The following is a 20,163-nucleotide window of genomic DNA, read 5'->3' on the forward strand; positions in this document are numbered from 1 at the left end:
GTCTAGTCTCCCAATGTAGAGGAGACCGCATCAGGAGCAACGGATACAATAAATGACATTGGTGGATGTGCAGGTGAAACTTTGATGGATGTGGAAGGCTCCTTTAGGGCCTTGGATGGAGGTGAGGGAGGAGGTGTGGGCACAGGTTTCACAATTCTTGCGGTGGCAGGGGAAGGTACCAGGATGGGAGGGTGTATTGTAGGGGGCCATGGACCTGACCAAGTATCCACGGAGGGAATGGTCTTTGCGGAAGTTGGAAAGGGATGGGGAGGGAAATATATCCCTTGTGGTGGGGTCCGTTTGGAGGTGGAGGAAATGTCGGCAGGTCTCTAAAGAAGGAAGCCATCTGGTGTGTTCTGTGGTGGAACTGGTCCTCTTGGGAGCAGATACGGTGGAGGCGGAGGAATTGGGTATTTGGGAGGGCATTTTTGCAGATGGTAGGGTGGGAAGAGGTGTAATCTAGGTCACTGTAGGAGTCGGTGAGTTTGTAAAAAATGTCGGTGTCAAGTCGGTCGTCATTAATGGAGATGGAGATGTCCAGGAAGGGGAGGGAGGTGTCAAAGATGGTCCAGGTAAATTTAAGGTCAGGGTGGAATGTGTTGGTGAAATTGGTGAATTGCTCAACCTCCTCGCGGGAGCACGAGGTGGCGCCAATGCAGTCATCAATGTAGCGGAGGAAGAGGTGGGGAGTGGTGCCGGTGTAATTACGGAAGATGGACTGTTCTGTGTAGCCAACAAAGACGGGCATATCTGGGGCCCATAAGGGTGCCCATAGCTACCCCTTTGGTCCGTAGGAAGTGGGAGGATTCAAAGGAGAAATTGTTAAGGGTGAGGACCAATTTGGCCAAACGCATGAGTGTGTCGGTGGAAGGGTACTGTTAGGGACGTCGGGAGAGGAAGAGGCTTGGAGGCCCTGGTCATGGCGGATGGAGGTGTAGGGGGATTAGATATCCATGGTGAAGATGAGGTGTTGGGGGCCGTGGAAATGGAAATCTTGGAGGAGGTGGAGAGCGTGGGTTGTGTCTCGAACTTATGTGGGGAGTTCCTGGACTAGGGGGGATAAGACAAATGTCAAGGTAGGTAGAAATGAGTTCAGTGGGGCAGGAGCATGCTGAGACGATGGGTCAGCCAGGGTGGTCAGGCTTGTGGATCTTGGGAAGGAGGTAGAACCGGGCAGTGTGGGGTTCCCAGACTGAGATTGGAAGCATCTCTAGGACACCCGCACCAATCAACCACACTGCCCTGTGGCCCAACATTTCAACTCCCCTTCCCACTCTGCCAAGGACATGGCGGTCCTGGGCCTCCTTCACCATCGCTCCATCACCATCCCTTGCCTGGAGGAAGAACTCCTCATCTTCCGCCTCGGAACACTTCAACCCCAGGGCATCAATGTGGACTTCAACAGTTTCCTCATTTCCCGTTTCCCCCATCTCACCCCAGTTCCAAACTTCCAGCTCAGCAATGTCTCCATGACTTGTCCTACCTGCCTATCTTCCTTTCCACCTATTCACTCCCTCCCCGACTCACCTATTGTGCTCTATGCTACTTTCTCCCCACCCTCCTCTCATTTAACTCTCCAACCTTCAGGCACTCTGCCTGTATTCCTGACAAAGGGTTTTTTGCCCAAAATGTCGATTTTACTGCTCCTTGGATGCCGCCTGAACTGCTGTGCTTTTCCAGCACCACTAATCCAGGATCCTGTAACTAAACCAATCATGGCACATGAAAAGTACCAGTTTCTATCCTATTTAAAAAGCATCTTGAATTTTGCACATTTTGGGTGGTGAGATAGGAGCAAGATATTCATTAGCTATTGCCTATTTAAGGTTGTCTCCATGTGCATATATGTGAATTCACTATTTCTGACTATTACCTTGATATTCCCTGTTCAGTTTTAAAGGGGCACGTTTAAGTTTAGACATTGAAGAATTTGTTTTCAGGAAATTCAAACCTCACAATTGGCCTTAACAAATTTGGCATGTATCTTTTGGAGTTATCTTTATCTATGAATTTGATCCTCTTGCTCAAGAATGGCTTTAAACCTGTTTAGAAGCACCTAACAAATTAAATATGGTTTTAATAGCGGATTTTTGTTTCATTTGTAAGAAAGTAAAACCACTTATTTTGAACAAAAATTAATCATTGGATATCCGCTGACATTTTCATCTACACACATCCATAGTGTCTGCCTAGATGGCTCAATCCCCAGCATCATTCAGAAACTTCATTACAATGCAGGACAAAGCAGTCGGCTAGATTTGCTATCCTTGCCACTCAATTTTATGTTCTCACACTCTGTCACCATCACAAGGGCTCCTGTAGCTCTGGAAGACTTATTGCTGCCTCCTCAGAGAAACCAAAGGTGGGCAGTAAAGGAGCCTGTGACAGCATCATCCAGATTCCAGGAACAAAAAAAGCTATGATCCCAGCTGTACCTGATGCTGTTATTACCTAAAATTTATACCGTCAGTTCTGCTACCATGTGCATTTCTTCAATGCAAATTGGCTATTACATGATTGAAGAATTCAGACAATTATTTGTAAAACGTGAACTTTCCTTACCTGTATTGGCTGTATTATGATTCCTGTCCCATTGGTTTAAATAGTGCAGCTGTTGTGTAATTTTCTTGTAATGCGGGATTGTACGGGAACGGACCTATCACGTTATATCAGAACAGACTGTACCGTTCAACTTAATGTTAGGGGTACTGGAAAATGGTCATGGTTGAGGCTATTGCTGATTTCTTGCCTGAGTTAACTGTACACACTGAGTTAACTGTTATTTGCACACACTCCCTAAGCTGCAGAACAAACCAAAAGTTCCCATGCAGCCCATGTACTAGTTGGCTTCTTTAAATCGCCATACTTGCACTGCTGTGCAAATTAATTTAAACTTAAATTGCCTGTGTATAGCTTCAGAGATAAAGGGAATGTTAGCTGTGACTGATGTTGACTTCATCAGATACCAGGGATTGAGGTTGTTCTTTACCATTGCAAGAACAACGGTTTACAACTATTGGCAGGACCTGATCTGCAATGAGAGAGTGAAAACAAGCAGCTGAACACTGAAAGTGACTGCAATGGGAGCTTCCCACAATAAAACTAAAACTGACCCGTGTGTATTTTCATCTGTTTTTGTTTCTTTAATCTGTTTTGTTATAGGGTAATTACCCAATGTATGTTGGCTCCTTGTTAGAAATGGTCTAAAATCAAACCAGTAAAGACCTCTCTCTGAATTCCCTCCTTCCCATTGCAGCAAAAAGGTTCATTACTTGCACTGGGGGAAGAATAGTTGAAGTTAAAACGTGTTTAATTTGGAGGTTCAAAATTATGTTTTCCCTGCACAAACCTCACCTTCTAACTGTGAAAATGAGATCAAGTAGTCTGATGCAATAATGACACTTATTATGTGTAATACTTAAATTTCTGTTATTGAAATCAGGTATTTATTTGATCTATTAGTTTATTTGAAGTTAACCTCAAATGAGTCTGTTTTTTTTTCATTAAACACTGAAAGCTCAGCTCCTAGAAAGCTGAATACTGACTCTTTCCTCTGCTAATGTCGTTAGTTGTATTGGTGCCAAAATCGTTATAAAAAGAAGTGCTGACTGTTGAATTTGAGATGGGAGATAGTTGATGTGGTTAGTTTCATAAGGCCAACAGACTTTACTTTGTGGTGTAATGATAAAATGGATCTTGTTGATTTAGTTATAACATGTAGCTGTAACTGAAAAATGAAAACCAAGTAAAATTTAGGTAGTTCAACAGCACAATTGAATATTTTACAGAAAATGAGATTGTGTTGTTGAAATTTAAAAAAACTCCCAGGCCAAAGCTTATGCTTATATTGGAATGAATACTGCTTCTTAATGTGCATTGCCATTTGAGAAGTTGTTGGCTTTTATTAAACAAAACTTGTAAGCATAGCTTGGCTGAGGAATTTGAGGATTTAACCCTGAATTATGCCAATATGCATTCAATCCTATCAGCATTATGTTTTGAATACATAAAGTACAAATATTAGGCTTCCTGGTGCCACTTGTATTCTTGTCCTGTGACATTTTGAGCATAATTAAAAATTTTAGGCCATTATACGAAAAACTAAATTATTCTTGTCAATCTTTGCACAGTACTTTGTTCATTCCAGTTATCTATTGTTCTTACAAGTGGACAATATTTAAATAATATATGGTTGAGGAATGTTTTGAAACCTGTATTTCCAACTTCAGAAATTTTTAAGTATATTTCGATTCTGATGTCCCTTGCTCGCATGTTCCCAGTTTAAAACTCCAGTGATACGAATGACATTTCCCACTTGCTTAATTCCATATTGTTGCATATCCTATAATCATGCTTAGCAATATAAATGGAATGCACTTGAGTTTCCCAACACATTATTTATTCAGACTAAACACAAACTGGAAATATCTCTAGATACTGGTATCAACTATACAGTAGATCATCCAGCATTGGAGAAAATGGCGAGTGCAATTGCTTTTGGTCCAAAAGGAGATTTGTAATCATTTTATCCAACTTGGAAAGATGTAGCACTTGCTTTTTAAAAGAATTCTAAGATTCTAGCAATGCTACATTTAATAGAATTCGTTAGTTGCCTCAAGAAGGGGTGGGACATCTTGAACTGTGTAATACTTGTAGTGCTGGTAATGATCCCATGATCCTATTGCATTGGGGCAATCATTGTATATATGTTCAGCAACCACAATTTGTATAGCACCTTTCATATATTAAGCACTTTGAGCTGTATTAACAAGAACATTACGAAACAAAACAGCTCACTGAGCCATAAAAGAAGATCCAAGATGTGATAACAGAAGATTGTCATAGCTTTCAAGGAGGGTCTGGAAGAAGGAAAGAAGACTTAAGAGGCAGGGAATTGCACAGAGGTAATTATAGAGCATATACATTTGTCAGCTGGAGATAGGGAAATCAGTAGTGGAAGAATGAAAATTTGGCTCCTTTAAGACCAGAATTCAATGAGCACAGATATTTTTAAGGATTATAATGGTGTTGCAGAGATGAAAATAAGCAGCCTTAGTGATGTTCTGAATATGTACTCAGAAGTTTATCTTGGGAATCAAATGTAAACCCAAAGCTGTGAACAGTCTGGTTCAGTTTCAGGCAGGGACAGGTTTGAAGGATGGTGATATGATCCTCATTTCAGAGGCCTAGACTTTTTCAAATGCCAACAAATTTTGTCCAGAATTATTACTCCGCACTGATAGGACTATAGTTGTTTCCTTTTTTGTAAATTAAGGGTGCAATATTTGCAATTCTGCAGTCCTCGAGCACCAAAAATGATTGTATCTTGAGCCTTACATTTTTTTTGTGGACTGCTGATCTTATAACTTGCATTCCATTTTTATCCTGTTCAATATTTCTCTGTCTATATTGGCAGGATGCTGAACTCTGATGAAAGCAGATGGTGAGGACTTAGTGGGTGGGTGGTTAGCTCAGTTGGCTGGATGATTGGTTTGTGATGCAGAGTGATGCCAAAACCACAGGTTCAATTCCTGTATGGCTGCAGTCATCTTGAAGTCACCATCTTTCTCAACCTCACCCCTCACCTGAGATGTTGTGATCCTCAGATTAAATGTCTCTGATGGCAAAGCAGCCCTATGTGATGCCTTTACGCATTCAGTAAATCAACTTTGTGCCCACAGACAAATTTTCTTTTTCTCCCTGATTGACATCATTGAGCAATCAGTTTAAGAATTGTATGTTTGTAAAAAGTCAGTGTTTAGCACTGCTGCCTCACAGCACCAGGGTCCCAAGTACGATTCCAGCCTTCGGTGACTGTCTGTGTGGAGTTTGCACATTCTCCCCATGTCTGTGTGGGTTTCCTCTGGGTGCTCCGGTTTCCTCCCACAGTCCAAAGATGTGGAGATCAGGTGGATTGGCCGTGCTGAATTGCTCACAGGGTTAGGTGCATTAGTCAGAGGGAAATGGGTCTGGGTGGGTTACTCTTCGGAGGGTCAGTGTGGACTGGTTGGGCCGAAGGGCCTGTTTCCACACTGTAGGGAATCGAATCTAATGTAATCTAAAGTTCTTCTTTTTAAAAATAATTTTCATTTATTGCCCATCCCTAATTTCCCTTGAAGGTGATGGTGAACCACTTTCTTGAACTGCTACAATCATCCAGTGTATACATCCACTGTGTTTGGAAGGGAGCTCAGAACATTGATCCAGTGACCATGAAGAAATGGCAATATACTTCCATGCCAGGATATTCTTGTATATTGTAAATGTTTCATTCCTATCTGCAGTGATTTGAGGGGTAGATAGTGAAAAGGCTAGCAGGAGCTTTATTCAAGCAAACTACTTCGCTTTCTTGACAACATAGAAAAGTACAGCACAGAACAGGCCCTTAGGCCCACGATGTTGTGCCAAGACTTAATCCTAATGTAAAATTAGTAACTTAACCTATGCACCCCTCAACTCACTGCTTTCCATGTGCATCTTCAGTAGTCGCTTAAAAGTCCCCAATGATTTTGCTTCCACCACCACTGCTGGCAATGCATTCCATGCATTCACAACTCTCTGCTTAAAGAACTGACCTCTGACATCTCCTTTATACATTCCTCCTAATATCTTCAAACTATGACTTCTCGTACCAGTCAATACTGTCCTGGGGAAAAGTCTCTGGCTATTGACTCTCTCTATTCCTCTCATTATTTTGTACACCTTGATTCAGTCTCCTGTCTTCCTCCTTCTCTCCGGAGAGAAAAGTCCGAGCTTATTCAAACTTTCTTCATAAGGTAAGTCCTCAGTCCAGGCAACATCCTGGTAAATCTTCTTTACACCATCTCCAAAGCATCTGTATCTTTCCTATAGTAGGGTGACCAGAACTGGACACAATATTACAAATGTGGTCTCACCAGGGACTTGTAGAGCTGCAGCAAAATCTCATGGCTCTAAAACTCACTACCCCGTTAATGAAAGCCAAAACACCATATGCTTTCTTAACAACTCGATCCACTTGGGTGGCAACTTTGAGGGATTTATGTACTTGTACACCCAGATCCCTCTGTCCCTCTGTTCCCTCTGTATCTTATTACAATTGCAGCCACAGAGGCAAATGATGAGCAGTCCTCCTACCAGCTAAATGTTTGAGAAAGTATAGTGTTTGTGGAGTTAAGAAACAAACCCCTTTATTCTACTTTATTCAATGACATTCAGTACACTTAATTATAAGGTTCTGGGGAATATTGCCAAACAAGGAAACCTTGGAGTGCAGGTTTATAGTTCATTGCAAATGAAGTCAGAGGTAGACAGGGTAGTGAATAAGGCATTTGCTTTACTTGCCTTTATGGTCAGTGCACAGAGTATAGGAATTGGAAGGCCATGTTGCGGCTGTGCAGGCACGGTGGCACAGTGGTTAGCACTGCTGCCTCACAGCGCCTGTAGACCCGGGTTCAATTCCCGACTCAGGCGACTTGCCTGGAGGCAAGGGTAGTGGGTTAACAAGGTGGAAAATCATTCACTATGTAGAGCAATTTAACAATATTGGAAGTATTCAGTATGCGGCTGGGCGGCACGGTGGCACAGTGGTTAGCACTGCTGCCTCACAGCGCCTGTAGACCCGGGTTCAATTCCCGACTCAGGCGACTGACTGTGTGGAGTTTGCACGTTCTCCTCGTGTCTGCGTGGGTTTCCTCCGGGTGCTCCGGTTTCCTCCCACAGTCACAAAGATGTGCGGGCCAGGTGAATTGGCCAAGCTAAATTGCCCGTAGTGTTAGGTAAGGGGTAAATGTAGGGGTATGGGTGGGTTGCGCTTCGGCGGGTCGGTGTGGACTTGTTGGGCCGAAGGGCCTGTTTCCACACTGCAAGTCTAATCTAAACATTGATTAGGCCACGTTTGGAATATTGTATTCAATCTGGTCACCTTTTTTGTAGGAAAGGTGTTATGAAACTTGAAAGAGTTCAAAAGAGTTTTGTAAGGATGTTGTCAGGGTTGGAGGGTTTGAGCAGGCAGGGAAACAGTTAAGTATTGAGTTTTGTGAAACAAGAGGTTCAGCTGAACATGACTCAGATCAGATAAGAACTTATAGTTAACAATGGGGTGCTGGAGGCAAGGGTAGTGGGTTAACAAGGTGGAAAATCATTCACTATGTAGAGCATTTAACAATATTGGAAGTATTCAGTATGTAAGGTCAGCTGCAAGGGGAAAAGTATCCATTGTATCAATCCAAGGTTAAGAACATCCATTGTATAACAGTAAAGGGCTTGGTCTCTGCTATTGACACTCGCTGATTGTAATGGTCACCCAATGAATATGTATGGTGCCTTATGTGGATGCCCTTCCCTGTAAAATGACTCTCTCTAGTTCATTGAGAAACTGCTGTTTCAGAGAAGACGGTGAACTCATGTCTCCATGCACGTGGGCGATTTGTTTTCTCTCCCTCCAGGGCTTAGAATAAAGATGAAGGAGGTAAAACTATACTGTGTCTCTGAGTGTTTTGATTCAACTGAAGGGGTGAAATGGGATGATATCAGCATCTCACTTGTCAAAGGCCCAAGGAATATACAGCTTTGGTCACTGAAGAATACGGTGATGACAAGGGTTGGTTGGGGTGATAACTCCAACCTTTTTGCCTTTGCTTCAGTAATGATCAAAAATGACTTTGTTTGTTTCCATTTGATTCCTTTTGATCCACTTTTACTTTCTAAGTTAAAAGGAAGTGATTTTTCTATAAATTGAAGGATCTGATCTTGCTCTTATTTTTCCTAGAATGCTACACAGGTATTACTGAAGACTGTCTGTTTTTCAATGAAGAACAATTATGTAATGGTCAGAAATAATGACAGTGCTAGGGAACAGACTATTTCCTTTACACCATTCCTCCTCTGCTGAAAGGACCACTTCAACTTCTTTCACTTGGAGATACCTTGATATCTTTATTGGTAAAGCTTTACCCATGCATGAAGTGTCCAGATGGAAACAACTGATATTTTCTGGTTCTGTACATTTCCTATGAATTGGGATCAGTTCGTGATCTGTGTTGAGTTGACTGTTCAATTTCAGTCCACTTTTGAACCTTTATCACTGAGTGCTAAATGAATGTGTTACGCCACGCATACTATTGGTCAGCCTTTCTCAAAATTTCAAAACAAAAAATGTTAGTTTGTTTGTTTTAAAGCCAAATGTGGATTATAATCATGTAGTACCATGCAAAGAAATTAGTGCAATTGTGACTTATATAATTAAACTCCAGAACCCAGTGCTTTTTCCATATTATTCCATCCGAGTATAACTGTGTTTGTTGTGAATCTTGTTTATTCACTCTTGTTGATACCCTTTAGGAAATTTCACACAAATTTAACTTTGTATGCATTGATGTAAGTTCTTCATTGTATTAGTGATAACTCATCTTTAAATTGTTCCTATAACCATTTTAACCTATAACCATCAGACTTTACTCAGTCCCACATTGCTCAAATGCTTGGTTGGACAAAACCTATACGCGTACTCCTGGTTGCTTTTTGACTGTTTAAACATGAACACTTCATAAGCCCATTTACTTTCTAGAGACAATATTGACAGGAGAACAAATAATAAATTCTAAGTTTTGATGCAATGGTTTTGCGTATCCCACGATTTTGGAGCATGGTCACTTCAGGCCTTCACTTTGGAACTTTCTAGCTAAACCACTTTATCTTATCAGTTCTCTTTGCTACCCATAGCATCCTGAAAATTCGTTTTTCTGGTCATATCTTCAGTAACATCACCTTGCTAATTCTTCTGATACTTAACTTCGGCTCTTTTAAAACAAAGTGCCTCACGCTGGCCAAATTATGACTATTTGGCTGTCTCATTGTTGCACAGGTTATGTTCTATAAAAATCCATCTCTTGACATAATTGGAACAGTGGGCTGTGCACTCCCTAACAGAAGGAACTCCAATTACTTTACCAGAATTCTAATAATATGTTCTTTTTTTCTGTACCCTCCTCCCCACCCACCCCCAATTTCCCACAGGACACTGGGTTGTATTATGATCGCTACCTCCGTGAAGTAATTGATGTATTGGAAACAGACAGACATTTTCGGGACAAACTTCAGACAGCAAATATAGATGAAATAAAGGTATGCTACCCGTTAAGAATTATTGTTAATAGGCTGCTGAAATAAAAACGGAAAATATCTGATACAACTTTTCAGAGCTTGAGTTCAGAACACATTGGGCTCATTACATTAACTCTACTCTGCCCACAGATGCTGCCAGATCTGAGTTTGTTCAGCATTTTCTGTCATTATTGCAGATTTCCAGCACCCGTAATAGTTTTGCTTTCATTAGACAGTCTGCTGAAATTGCTTCTTTCTTGCTGTATTCTGTCACCTTTGAAGTCCTTCAAGATATAAATATTTTTAATCAACCTGTTCAGAGATGTTATGACGCTCCATTTTAAGGCACCTCTGAACTTGAAACTTTTGGCCCAGAGTTAGGGGCACTACTGCTATGCCACAAGAGCTTACCCACTTGGTCCCCAGTGCTGTTTCTTAATTGCATGCTGTACCTTTGCAGCATTATTAGAAAAACAATTTCTGTTCTTCATGACATCCATCTCTATCTTAACATCTTCATATCTGATTTGTTGAGCTACTTATCCAATGAACAGAAAAGTCCTCGAATTAATTACTGGGACTACTAAAGCCTTGTCTTCATCTCCTGCCACAATCTTTGTTTCATGTACACTAATTCTATTCTGATTTCTAACCACTGGCAGAAGCTGACTAGATCCTCCCTCTCAGACCTCACTTTTTACTCGAAGATTTTAACCTACTGCGAATCCTCTTGCAAGGATGCCTTCCTTGAAGAAGCTCTCTTCCTCCCTCTCAGACCTCACTTTTTACTCGTAGATTATTTGTTTGTTTGTTTGCATCTTGGCATCCTATTTGATCGACATTAACCATCCATATCCTCTCCATAACCCAGACTACTCCTTTCACCTCTGTAATATCACCCAATAATACATCCACCTCACCCATGCGTTTGTTACTTACAGAACTACTAATTCCAGTGGTGTCCTGCGGAGACACTCGACTTCTAAACTTCAAAGATCCCAAAATTCCTTCGCCCATATTCTAACTCGCACAAAGCCCTGTTCACCCATTGAATGTTTGACCTACATTAGCCTTTGGTCCAACAATGATTCAAATTTAAAATTCTTGTATCCCAATTCCTTCATGACCTTACTCTACACTATCCCTGTCATCTCTTGCCAAACCTAGAACTGTCTGAGAAGCCTGCATTCATGATTTTCACATACCGCCATTGTCTGTTATTAGTTTAGCTACTAAGCATTAATTATTCTCTGGCTTTCTCTTCCTAAACTTGTGTAAATTGCTGCATCTCTCCTTAAGTCTCAGTGTACATTTAGCCACCTCTTGTTTTACTTTTTGTGAAACTGTCAAATCTTGTTTCCTTATGCTCTTGTGAAACCCTGTCAAATTTATGCTACTTATAACAATTAAAGCTGAGCTTCTGAACAATGACTCATTTACAATCTCATTGCAACTGTGAATGTGCAGTGTTGCATATTTGTTTGTGCTGCAGCTATACTTCAGACTTCTATTTCAACATTTTGGAGCTGTTTCCAACTATGTAAATTCATAAAATAAAAATTCATAAAATATATTTAGATACAAATTTCCACTGTCATTTTTTTCTTTATTTATAGGTATAAGATTAGTAAACGCAGCAAATCTGAGACTAAATATATAAGAAAGAGCTTTAGTTGTGCTGTCCTTCTGAGATGATGGATTGTCTGTAAACTGAAAGCTTGTCCCACTCTGTTTAATGGGTGTGGGGTGGGGGCTACTTTGTTTTTATACCCTGAAGTGATATCACAGAAGCACTTGTTTCTCCTGCAAGTTAGCTAAATCTGAGTAGTTGAGTGTGGAATGAGTTGTGGGATCATTGGTTAAAAGTTTATTTACTTTCAACCACAAACAGACCATTGGATGATGGAATGACTGTTCTGGTGGTAATGGTTACTGGTGGGCCATGTTGTTAAAGATTGTGGTTTTCTGCAGGAAGTTTTGGCAAGAGAAACTGAACTTAATCGGTGAAAATTTTGTGATCACTGTGATATTTAATTAATCCTTTAGATGATTCTGTGAATATTTCTCTTTCTATTTTCTATAATGAAGAGTGGAAAACTCGCTAAAGAACTAAACTTAGTGAGTCATCTTGTGAGAACCAAATTAGATGAATTGAAACGACAGGAAGTGTCCCGGCTACGAATGCTTATTAAAGCTAAAATAGATGCACAACAAGGTAAAGGTACTGTACATAAACAGTTTGTTGCTGCCTCTTCTACTATTTGTTTTGTTAATGAAGGCTGTTCAGATTAGAATATAGAATCTTGGTTCATACCGCAACCGGATGTTTATTTTCTAAACAGATTTTGTCATATTTATAGATGTCTATAGCACAGAAAAACACCCCTTCATCTCATCAAGACTGCACCGGTCAAAAACAATCACCTAATTATTCAAAACCCATTTTCCAGCACTTGGCCCGTAGCCTTCATGCCTTGGCATTGCAAATGTCCATCTGAATGCTTCTTGAATGTTATGAGGGTCATGTACTCCCTAATCAGGTTTTATATCAATTCTGGTTCAATATGTAAAAATCTAAATCAGAGCCCAAATATAGAGCCATAGAGTCATAGAGATGTATAGCATGGAAACAGAACCTTCGGTCCAACCCATCCATGCCGACCAGATATCCCAACCCAATTTAGTCCCACCTGCCAGCACCCGGCCCATATTCCTCCAAACCCTTCCTATTCATATACCAGTCCAAATGCCTTGTAAATGCTGCAATTGTACCCTCCTCCACCACATCCTCTGTCAGCTCATTCCATACACGTATCACCCTCTGCGTGAAAAGGTTGCCCCTTAGGTCTCTTTTATATCTTTACCCTCGCACCCTAAACCTATGCCCTCTAGTTCTGGACTCCCTGACTCCAGGAAAAAGACTTTGTCTATTTAACCTAACCATGCCCCTCATAATTTTGTAAACTGCTATTAAGTAACCCTCAGCCTCCACGCTGCAGGAAAAACAGCCCCAGCCTGTTCAGCCTCTCCCTGTAGCTCAGATCCTCCAACCCTGGCAACATCCTTGTAAATCTTTTCTGAACCCTTTCAAGTTTCACAACATCTTTCCAATAGGAAGGAGATCAGAATTGCATGCAATATTCCAACAGTGGCCGAACCATGTCCTGTACAGCTGCAACATGACCTCCCAACTCCTGTACTCAATACTCTGACCAATAAAGGAAAGCATACCAAATGTCGTCTTCACTATCCTATCTACCCGCGACTCCACTTTCAAGGAGTTATGAACCTGCACTCCAAGGTATCTTTGTTCAACAACACTTCCTAGGACCTTACCATTAAGTGTATAAGTCCTGCTAAGATTTGCTTTCCCAAAATGCAGCACCTCGCATTTATCTAAATTAAACTCCATCTGCCACTTCTCAGCCCATTGGCCCACCTGGTCCAGATCCCGTTGTAATCTGAGGTCACCCGCTTCGCTGTCCACTACACCTCCAATTTTGGTGTCATCTGCAAACCTGCTAACTGCACCTCTTATGCTCACATCCAAATCATTTATGTAAATGACAAAATGTAGAGGACCCAGCACCAACCCTCGTGGCACTCCACTGGTCACAGGCCTCCAGTCTGAAAAACAACCCTCCACCACAACCCTCTGTCTTCCACCTTTGAGCCAGTTCTGTATCCAAATGGCTAATTCTCCTTGTATTCCATGAGATCTAACCTGGCTAATGTCTCCCATGGGGAACCTTGTCGAACGCCTTACTGAAGTCCATATAGATCACATCTATTGCTCTGCCCTCATCAATCTTCTTTGTTACTTCTTCAAAAAGTTCAATCAAGTTTGTGAGACATGATTTCCCATGCACAAAGACATGTTGACTATCCCAAATCAGTCCTTGCCTTTCCAAATACATCACATCCTGTCCCTCAGGATTCCCTCCCACAACTTGCCCACCTCCGAGGTCAGGCTCACCGATCTATAGTTCCCTGGCTTGTCTTTACCGCCCTCCTTAAACAGTGGCACCACGTTTGCCAAACTCCAGAATGCCGGCACCTCACCTGTGACTGTTGATGATACAAATATCTCAGCAAGAGGCTCAGCAATCACTTCTCTAGCTTCCCACAGAGTTCTCAGGTATACCTGATCAGGTCCTGGGGATTTATCCACCTTTAACCATTTCCAGACATCCAACACTTCCTCCTCTGTAATCTGGATATTTTGCAAGATGTCACCATCTATTTCCCTACATTCTGTATCTTCCATATCCTTTCCCACAGTAAATACTGATGCAAAATATTCATTTAGTATCTCCCCCATTTTCTGTGGCTCCACACAAAGGCCGCCTTGCTGATCTTTGAGGGGAGAAAGTGAGGACTGCAGATGCTGGAGATCAGAGCTGAAAATGTGTTGCTGGAAAAGCACAGCAGGTCAGGCAGCATCCAAGGAACAGGAGAATTGACGTTTCAGGGAAGGGCTTATGCCCAAAACGTCGATTCTCCTGTTCCTTAGATGCTGCCTGACCTGCTGTGCTTTTCCAGCAGCACATTTTCAGCTCTGATCTTTGAGGGGCCCTATTCTCTCCCTCGTTACCCTTTTATCCTTAATATATTTGTAAAACCTCTTTGGATTGTCCTTAATTCTATTTGCCAAAGCTATCTCATGTCCTGTTTTGCCCTCTTGATTTCGCTCGTAAGTATACTCTTACTTTTTTTATACTCTTCTAAGGATTCACTCTATCTATCCTGGCTATACCTGACATATGCTCCTTCTTTGTCTTAACCAAACCCTCAATTCCTTTCGTCATCCAGCATTCCCTATACTTACCAGCCTTCCCTTTCACCCTAACAGGAATATACTTTCTCTGGATTTTTGTTATCTCCTTTCTGAAGGCTTCCCATTTTCCAGCCGTCCCTTTACCTGTGAACATCTGCCTCCAATCAGCTTTTGAAAGTTCTTGCCTAATACTGTCAAAACTGGCTGTTCTCCAATTTAGAACTTCAACTTTTAGATCTGGTCTATTCTTTTCCATCACTATTTTAAAACAAATAGAATTATGGTCGCTGGCCCCAAAATGCTCCCCCACTGACACTTCAGTCACCTGCCCTGCCTTATTTCCCAAGAGTAGGTCAAGTTTTGCACCTTCTCTAGTAGGTACATCCACATACTGAATCAGAAAAAGTTTTTATACACACTTAACAAATTTCTCTCCATCTCAACCCTTAACACTATGGCAGTCCCAGTCGAGATTTGGAAAGTTAAAATCCCCTACCATATTATTATATATATTATAATAACTACCCTATTATTCTTACAGATGACTGAGATCTCCTTATAAGTTTGTTTCTCAATTTCCCTCTGACTATTGGGGGGTCTCAGTTCCACCCAAATAACTTCCCTGGATGTATTTCTGGGAATATCCTCCCTCAGCACAGCTGCAATGCTATCCCTAGTCAAAAATGCCACTCCCCCTCCTCTCTTGCCTCCCTTTCTATCCTTCCTGGAGCATTTGTATCCTGGAACATTAAGCTGCCAGTCTTGCCCATCCCTGTGCCACGTTTCTGTAATTGCTATGATATCCCAGTCCCATGTTCCTAACCATGGCCTGAGTTCATCTGCCTTCCCTGTTAGGACCCTTGCATTGAAATAAATGCAGTTTAATTTATTAGTCCTACCTTGTCCCTGCCTGCCCTGATTGTTTGGCTCACGTCTGTTCTCAGCTGTATCCGTCTCAGATCGATCTCTTTCCTCACTATCTCCCTGGGTCCCCCCCCCCCCCCCCCCCACCTTATTAGTTTAAATCTTTCCAAGCAGTTCTAGCAAATTTCCCTGCCAGTATATTGGTCCCCTTCTAATTTAGGTGCAATCCGTCCTTCTTGTACAGGTCCCTTCTACCTCAAAAGAGATTCCAATGATCCAAAAATGTGAATCCTTCTCCCATACACCAGCTCCTCAGCCATGCATTCATCTACTCTATTCTCCTATTCCTGCTCTCACTAGCTCATAGCACCGGGAGTAATCTAGATATTACTACCCTTGAGGACCACCTTTTTAAATTTCTGCCTAACTCTCTGTAATCTCCCTTTAGAATCTCAATCTTTTCCCTTCCTATATCGTTGGTTCCAATGTGGACAATGACCTCCTGCTGGCCCCTCTCCCCCGTGAGAATATTCTGCACCCTCTCTGAGACATCCTTGATCCTGGCACCAGGGAAACAACACACCATTCTGTTTTTTCTCTGCTAGCCACAGAAACGTCTGTCTGTACCTCTGACTACAGAATCCCCTAACACAATTGATCTCTTGGAAACCAACATACCCCTTGTTGCATTAGTGCCAGTCTCAATACCAGAAACTTGGCTGTTCGTGCTACGTTCCCTGAGAATCCATCACCCCTTACATTTTCCAAAACAGCATATCTGTTTGAAATGGGTATATCCACAAAAGACTCCTGCACTAGCTGCCTACCTCTCTTACCCTTTCTGGAATTAACCCATCAATATGACTGTATTCGAGACTTTCCCCCCTTCCCATAACTGCAATCCATCACATACTGTTGCTGTTGCAAATTCCTCATCGCTTCTATCTGTCCCACCAACTGATCCACTCAATCTGATAAGATTCGCATCCAACAGCATTTAAGGCAGATATAATCCGCAGTAACTGTTAAACTCTCTTTAAACTCCCACATCTGACAAGAAGTACATGTCACTGCAAAGGCCATTTTTGCTCCTTCACAATCTACGGATCCAGAAAATAAAACCGTCTTATTCCTCTACAAATACTACCCCAGGTTAAATTAATAGCTATGGCTTATATTTTAAGTTTAATCAAGAGACTTTTTTCCAAAAAACATATAAATATAGTTGCAATATAATTCTTTTATTATGTATGACCATGTCTATGACACATGTAATATCTCTGTGTGTAGAGAAATATTTTTGTTTTTCTCTGGTGAGATATAGAACCTTTATTTTCATCCTGACTCTACAAATCTTTAAGGAAAGCTAAAGGAAGCTCTTTGTGACCTGCAGTGACTCAGACTTGAATATATACACTGTTAAGCCATCCTTGTTTCAATGGGGATTCCTAGTTTTAATAAAGGTTCAAGTGAGTAAGTGATCAATATGTGCTTGGCATGCCAAAGGATGGATTCAGGCAACTAATTATGAATATTACTAGCCAGAGGACAGAGATCTCAGATCTTAAATCAACTTATTGTTAGCTGACCCAATTAGAAAAGAACTTGCTGCATGAATGGAAATGTTTGTTGAATTCAGAAAGTACCCCTCTTGCAGATGGTTTCTTGTGCTATTATCTGTTGTTCAAATGGCCTGATACCTCTGGGTGCAGTTGAATCTTGGTTTTAGTTGTGTGTTCCATTGTCGTTTTTTTTCTGCCATTGGAAATATCGCTATCAGCTACAAAAAATAAAATGCTAGTTGTCTGCATGGCAAACTAACATCTTCATCTTTTTAACCTCTCAGACGCAGGAATAGACCATCATGCTTTGTTGAAACAATTCGAGCACCTCAATCACCAAAACCCGCATAGCTTTGAGCCAGAAGATTTGGAATTATTGATTAAAACTGTAAGTAGTCGTTTAAATATTGTGCAATCTGTCACAAATGTGATGGGAGGAATGCACTGATGATCAAGCTACATTGCTCCTCCCATCATACCATAGGAATGTAAGAACAGGATAGGCTATTCTGCCCCTCATGCCTGTTCCATCATTGACGTAAAGGTTCTATTTGCTGAAACCGACACGTTGATGTTGATTGCCAACTTTGTGTGTGCACTGCCAATTATTACTGGTTATACATGCGCACAATATTAGGCTGATTATTTCAAAATTAAAATAAAAGATCTAGTTTGCTTAAAAGTTATGCAGTTTACTGTTTCATTAAAGTTTTATCTTGTTTTGCAAATACCTCTATATTTGAGAGGTTTGCTGCTAATGAACGTATTCGTTGGTGTCAGCAAACACAGCCTACCACATATGATTCATTAGTTCAATCATCAAACTGGCTAATTGCTTTTTTGTATCATTATTCAAAATAGAAAATCTTTGCTGGGCTGGAGTAATAACTTGAAAATAATCTCTTAATTACAAACAAATGAGTGGCCAAAACTGCTTAACGTCAAACTATAATTTAGATTTAACACTGTAACTTCTCAATCCCAAACGAAGACAACACAAAAGGACAATGATTGGTGTAGGGATGACCTGCCTGCCTTTTTTTTTAAAAAGACAAAAGGGAGGGAGGGATAAAAAGCCTTGTGGACCAAGGGTCTGAGAACAATGGCTAGGATGTGATGAATTTGCATGGTTCACTGGGTTTCTGTTGACAAACTCAAATCATTGACAGCCCTCGACTGACTGGAGAGCTTCAGGTCTGTAATTAGCCTGCTTCCAAGATTTTGGAAAATGGTTGCCACCAGTTTCTTTTCAGCCTTTAAAATGTAGTCAGAAGTACTGGCATTTGGAAACTGAGGTTTCCAAAATCTCCTACTGAGAGGAAAAAAGAGATTTGCAGCTTCTTTGGTTTATTCCTTAGTGATTCATCCTGTAAACAGAAAACAAAGCCTCAAAAGTGCTCCTGAGCAATCCGTAGTAAGGAGCTCTGCATCTTTACAAAATCAGATTTTCCAATAACTAAGCACTGAAAAACCCATCTCTAGTGTCCTTGTCATATCTGTAAACAGCAGTTGGCTTGCAGCTCTCAATATTGTACTGATTTAATTTCTTGATAAAACCAGATGGCTTTAAACAATTTTCATTCCTGAAAATGCCCATCTTCCAGTTTTCTTCCAATAATTGTATGTCTGTATCTATAAAGCATTCATTGATTTATTGTTTATTGTATATCATCTGGTTGCAGTCCGGAAACCACAACATTTCTATTTCCATTCTCGTTCCAGGTGTCACCAAGAATTATGGGACCAAATGCTCAGTGCAGTATAATTGTTTTATTTTTGTTTTTAATACATATAGGCAACCAGTGATCTGGAAAACTATGATAAAGAACGGCACGAAGAATTTAAGCAGTATGAGATGCTGAAGGAACATGAGAGGAGGGAGTATTTGAAAACATTAGATGAAGAAAAGAGGAAAGAGGAGGAGGCTCGGTTTGATGAGATGAAAAGAAAACATCAGGATCACCCAAAAATTAATCATCCAGTAAGAGAAGCCACACAGTAAATTGGAAAAGAAAGTAGATTTGTCATGGAGATTTGTATAACTTTGCTTAAATTTAATTTGAGCAAGTTTAGTCAAAACCAGATGAATGCCCAATGCCTGTTCCTTAGAATAAGCAACTGTATGTGACAATGATTTTGTTATTGATTAGATTCTCCTTCAAGGAGAAAGTAAGGACTGCAGATGCTGGAGATCAGAGCTGAAAATGTGTTGCTGGAAAAGCACAGCAGGTCAGGCAGCATCCAAAGAGCAGGAGAATCGACGTTTCGGGCATGAGCCCTTCTTCAGGAATGATTCAGGATCATTCTTGAAGAAGGGTTCCTGCCCGAAATGTCAATTCTCCTGCTCTTTGGATGCTGCCTGACCTACTGCACTTTTCCAGCAACACATTTTCAGCTCTAGATTCTCCTTCAGACCTGTGTGCCCATTACTCAAATTTTTCATTAATATCCCAGGGTGTCACTCTGATTTATCAGACTACATAGAAAAGATGTAAACGTGAAGATGTCACATGATTAACACATTTTCACGATTCAACTGGAGGAGAGACGCACTGGGCAAAGTAAGAGTCAAGCTGAGATGAAACAAGTAATGATTGTGGAACTAGCTTCAGAAACTCTGATTGTAATGTCAAACCTCTGATTAAGTCAGTTGGTTAAAATGAAACCAGAGCTTATTTTTACAAGTTTAGATATTTAGAGTGAAACATTACAAGTTTTGTGACTCTTACACCACTGAGTGTAGGTCCCTCTTTATATATTCTCAAGTACTGATCCGGCCAATACCTTCCACCTGCGCACTGTTAAACTCACTTCATACATAGTTAGCATGTAAGTGGGAGGGATTCTAAGATAAGGAATTCCATAATTCTTGTGAAG

The 20,163-nt window shown here is 41.0% G+C and overlaps 1 protein-coding gene across 4 annotated transcripts in view; it reads left to right on the plus strand.

Moving 5' to 3' along the window:
• The window catches only part of LOC132824446 (nucleobindin-2-like), a 75,044-nt gene that overhangs the window by 27,547 nt on the left and 27,334 nt on the right, over positions 1–20,163 (plus strand). For 2 of the 4 annotated variants that reach the window (XM_060838953.1, XM_060838956.1), the window contains exons 3-6: positions 9,997–10,104; positions 12,172–12,304; positions 17,571–17,674; positions 19,082–19,267. In XM_060838953.1, the coding sequence (XP_060694936.1) occupies positions 9,997–10,104; positions 12,172–12,304; positions 17,571–17,674; positions 19,082–19,267 (531 nt within the window). The remainder of the gene's footprint in view (positions 1–9,996; positions 10,105–12,171; positions 12,305–17,570; positions 17,675–19,081; positions 19,268–20,163) is intronic. The other 2 variants (XM_060838954.1, XM_060838957.1) reach the window with 1 other exon arrangement.

Source organism: Hemiscyllium ocellatum, chromosome 18 (genome assembly GCF_020745735.1).
Source record: "Hemiscyllium ocellatum isolate sHemOce1 chromosome 18, sHemOce1.pat.X.cur, whole genome shotgun sequence".
NCBI lineage: Eukaryota > Metazoa > Chordata > Chondrichthyes > Orectolobiformes > Hemiscylliidae > Hemiscyllium > Hemiscyllium ocellatum.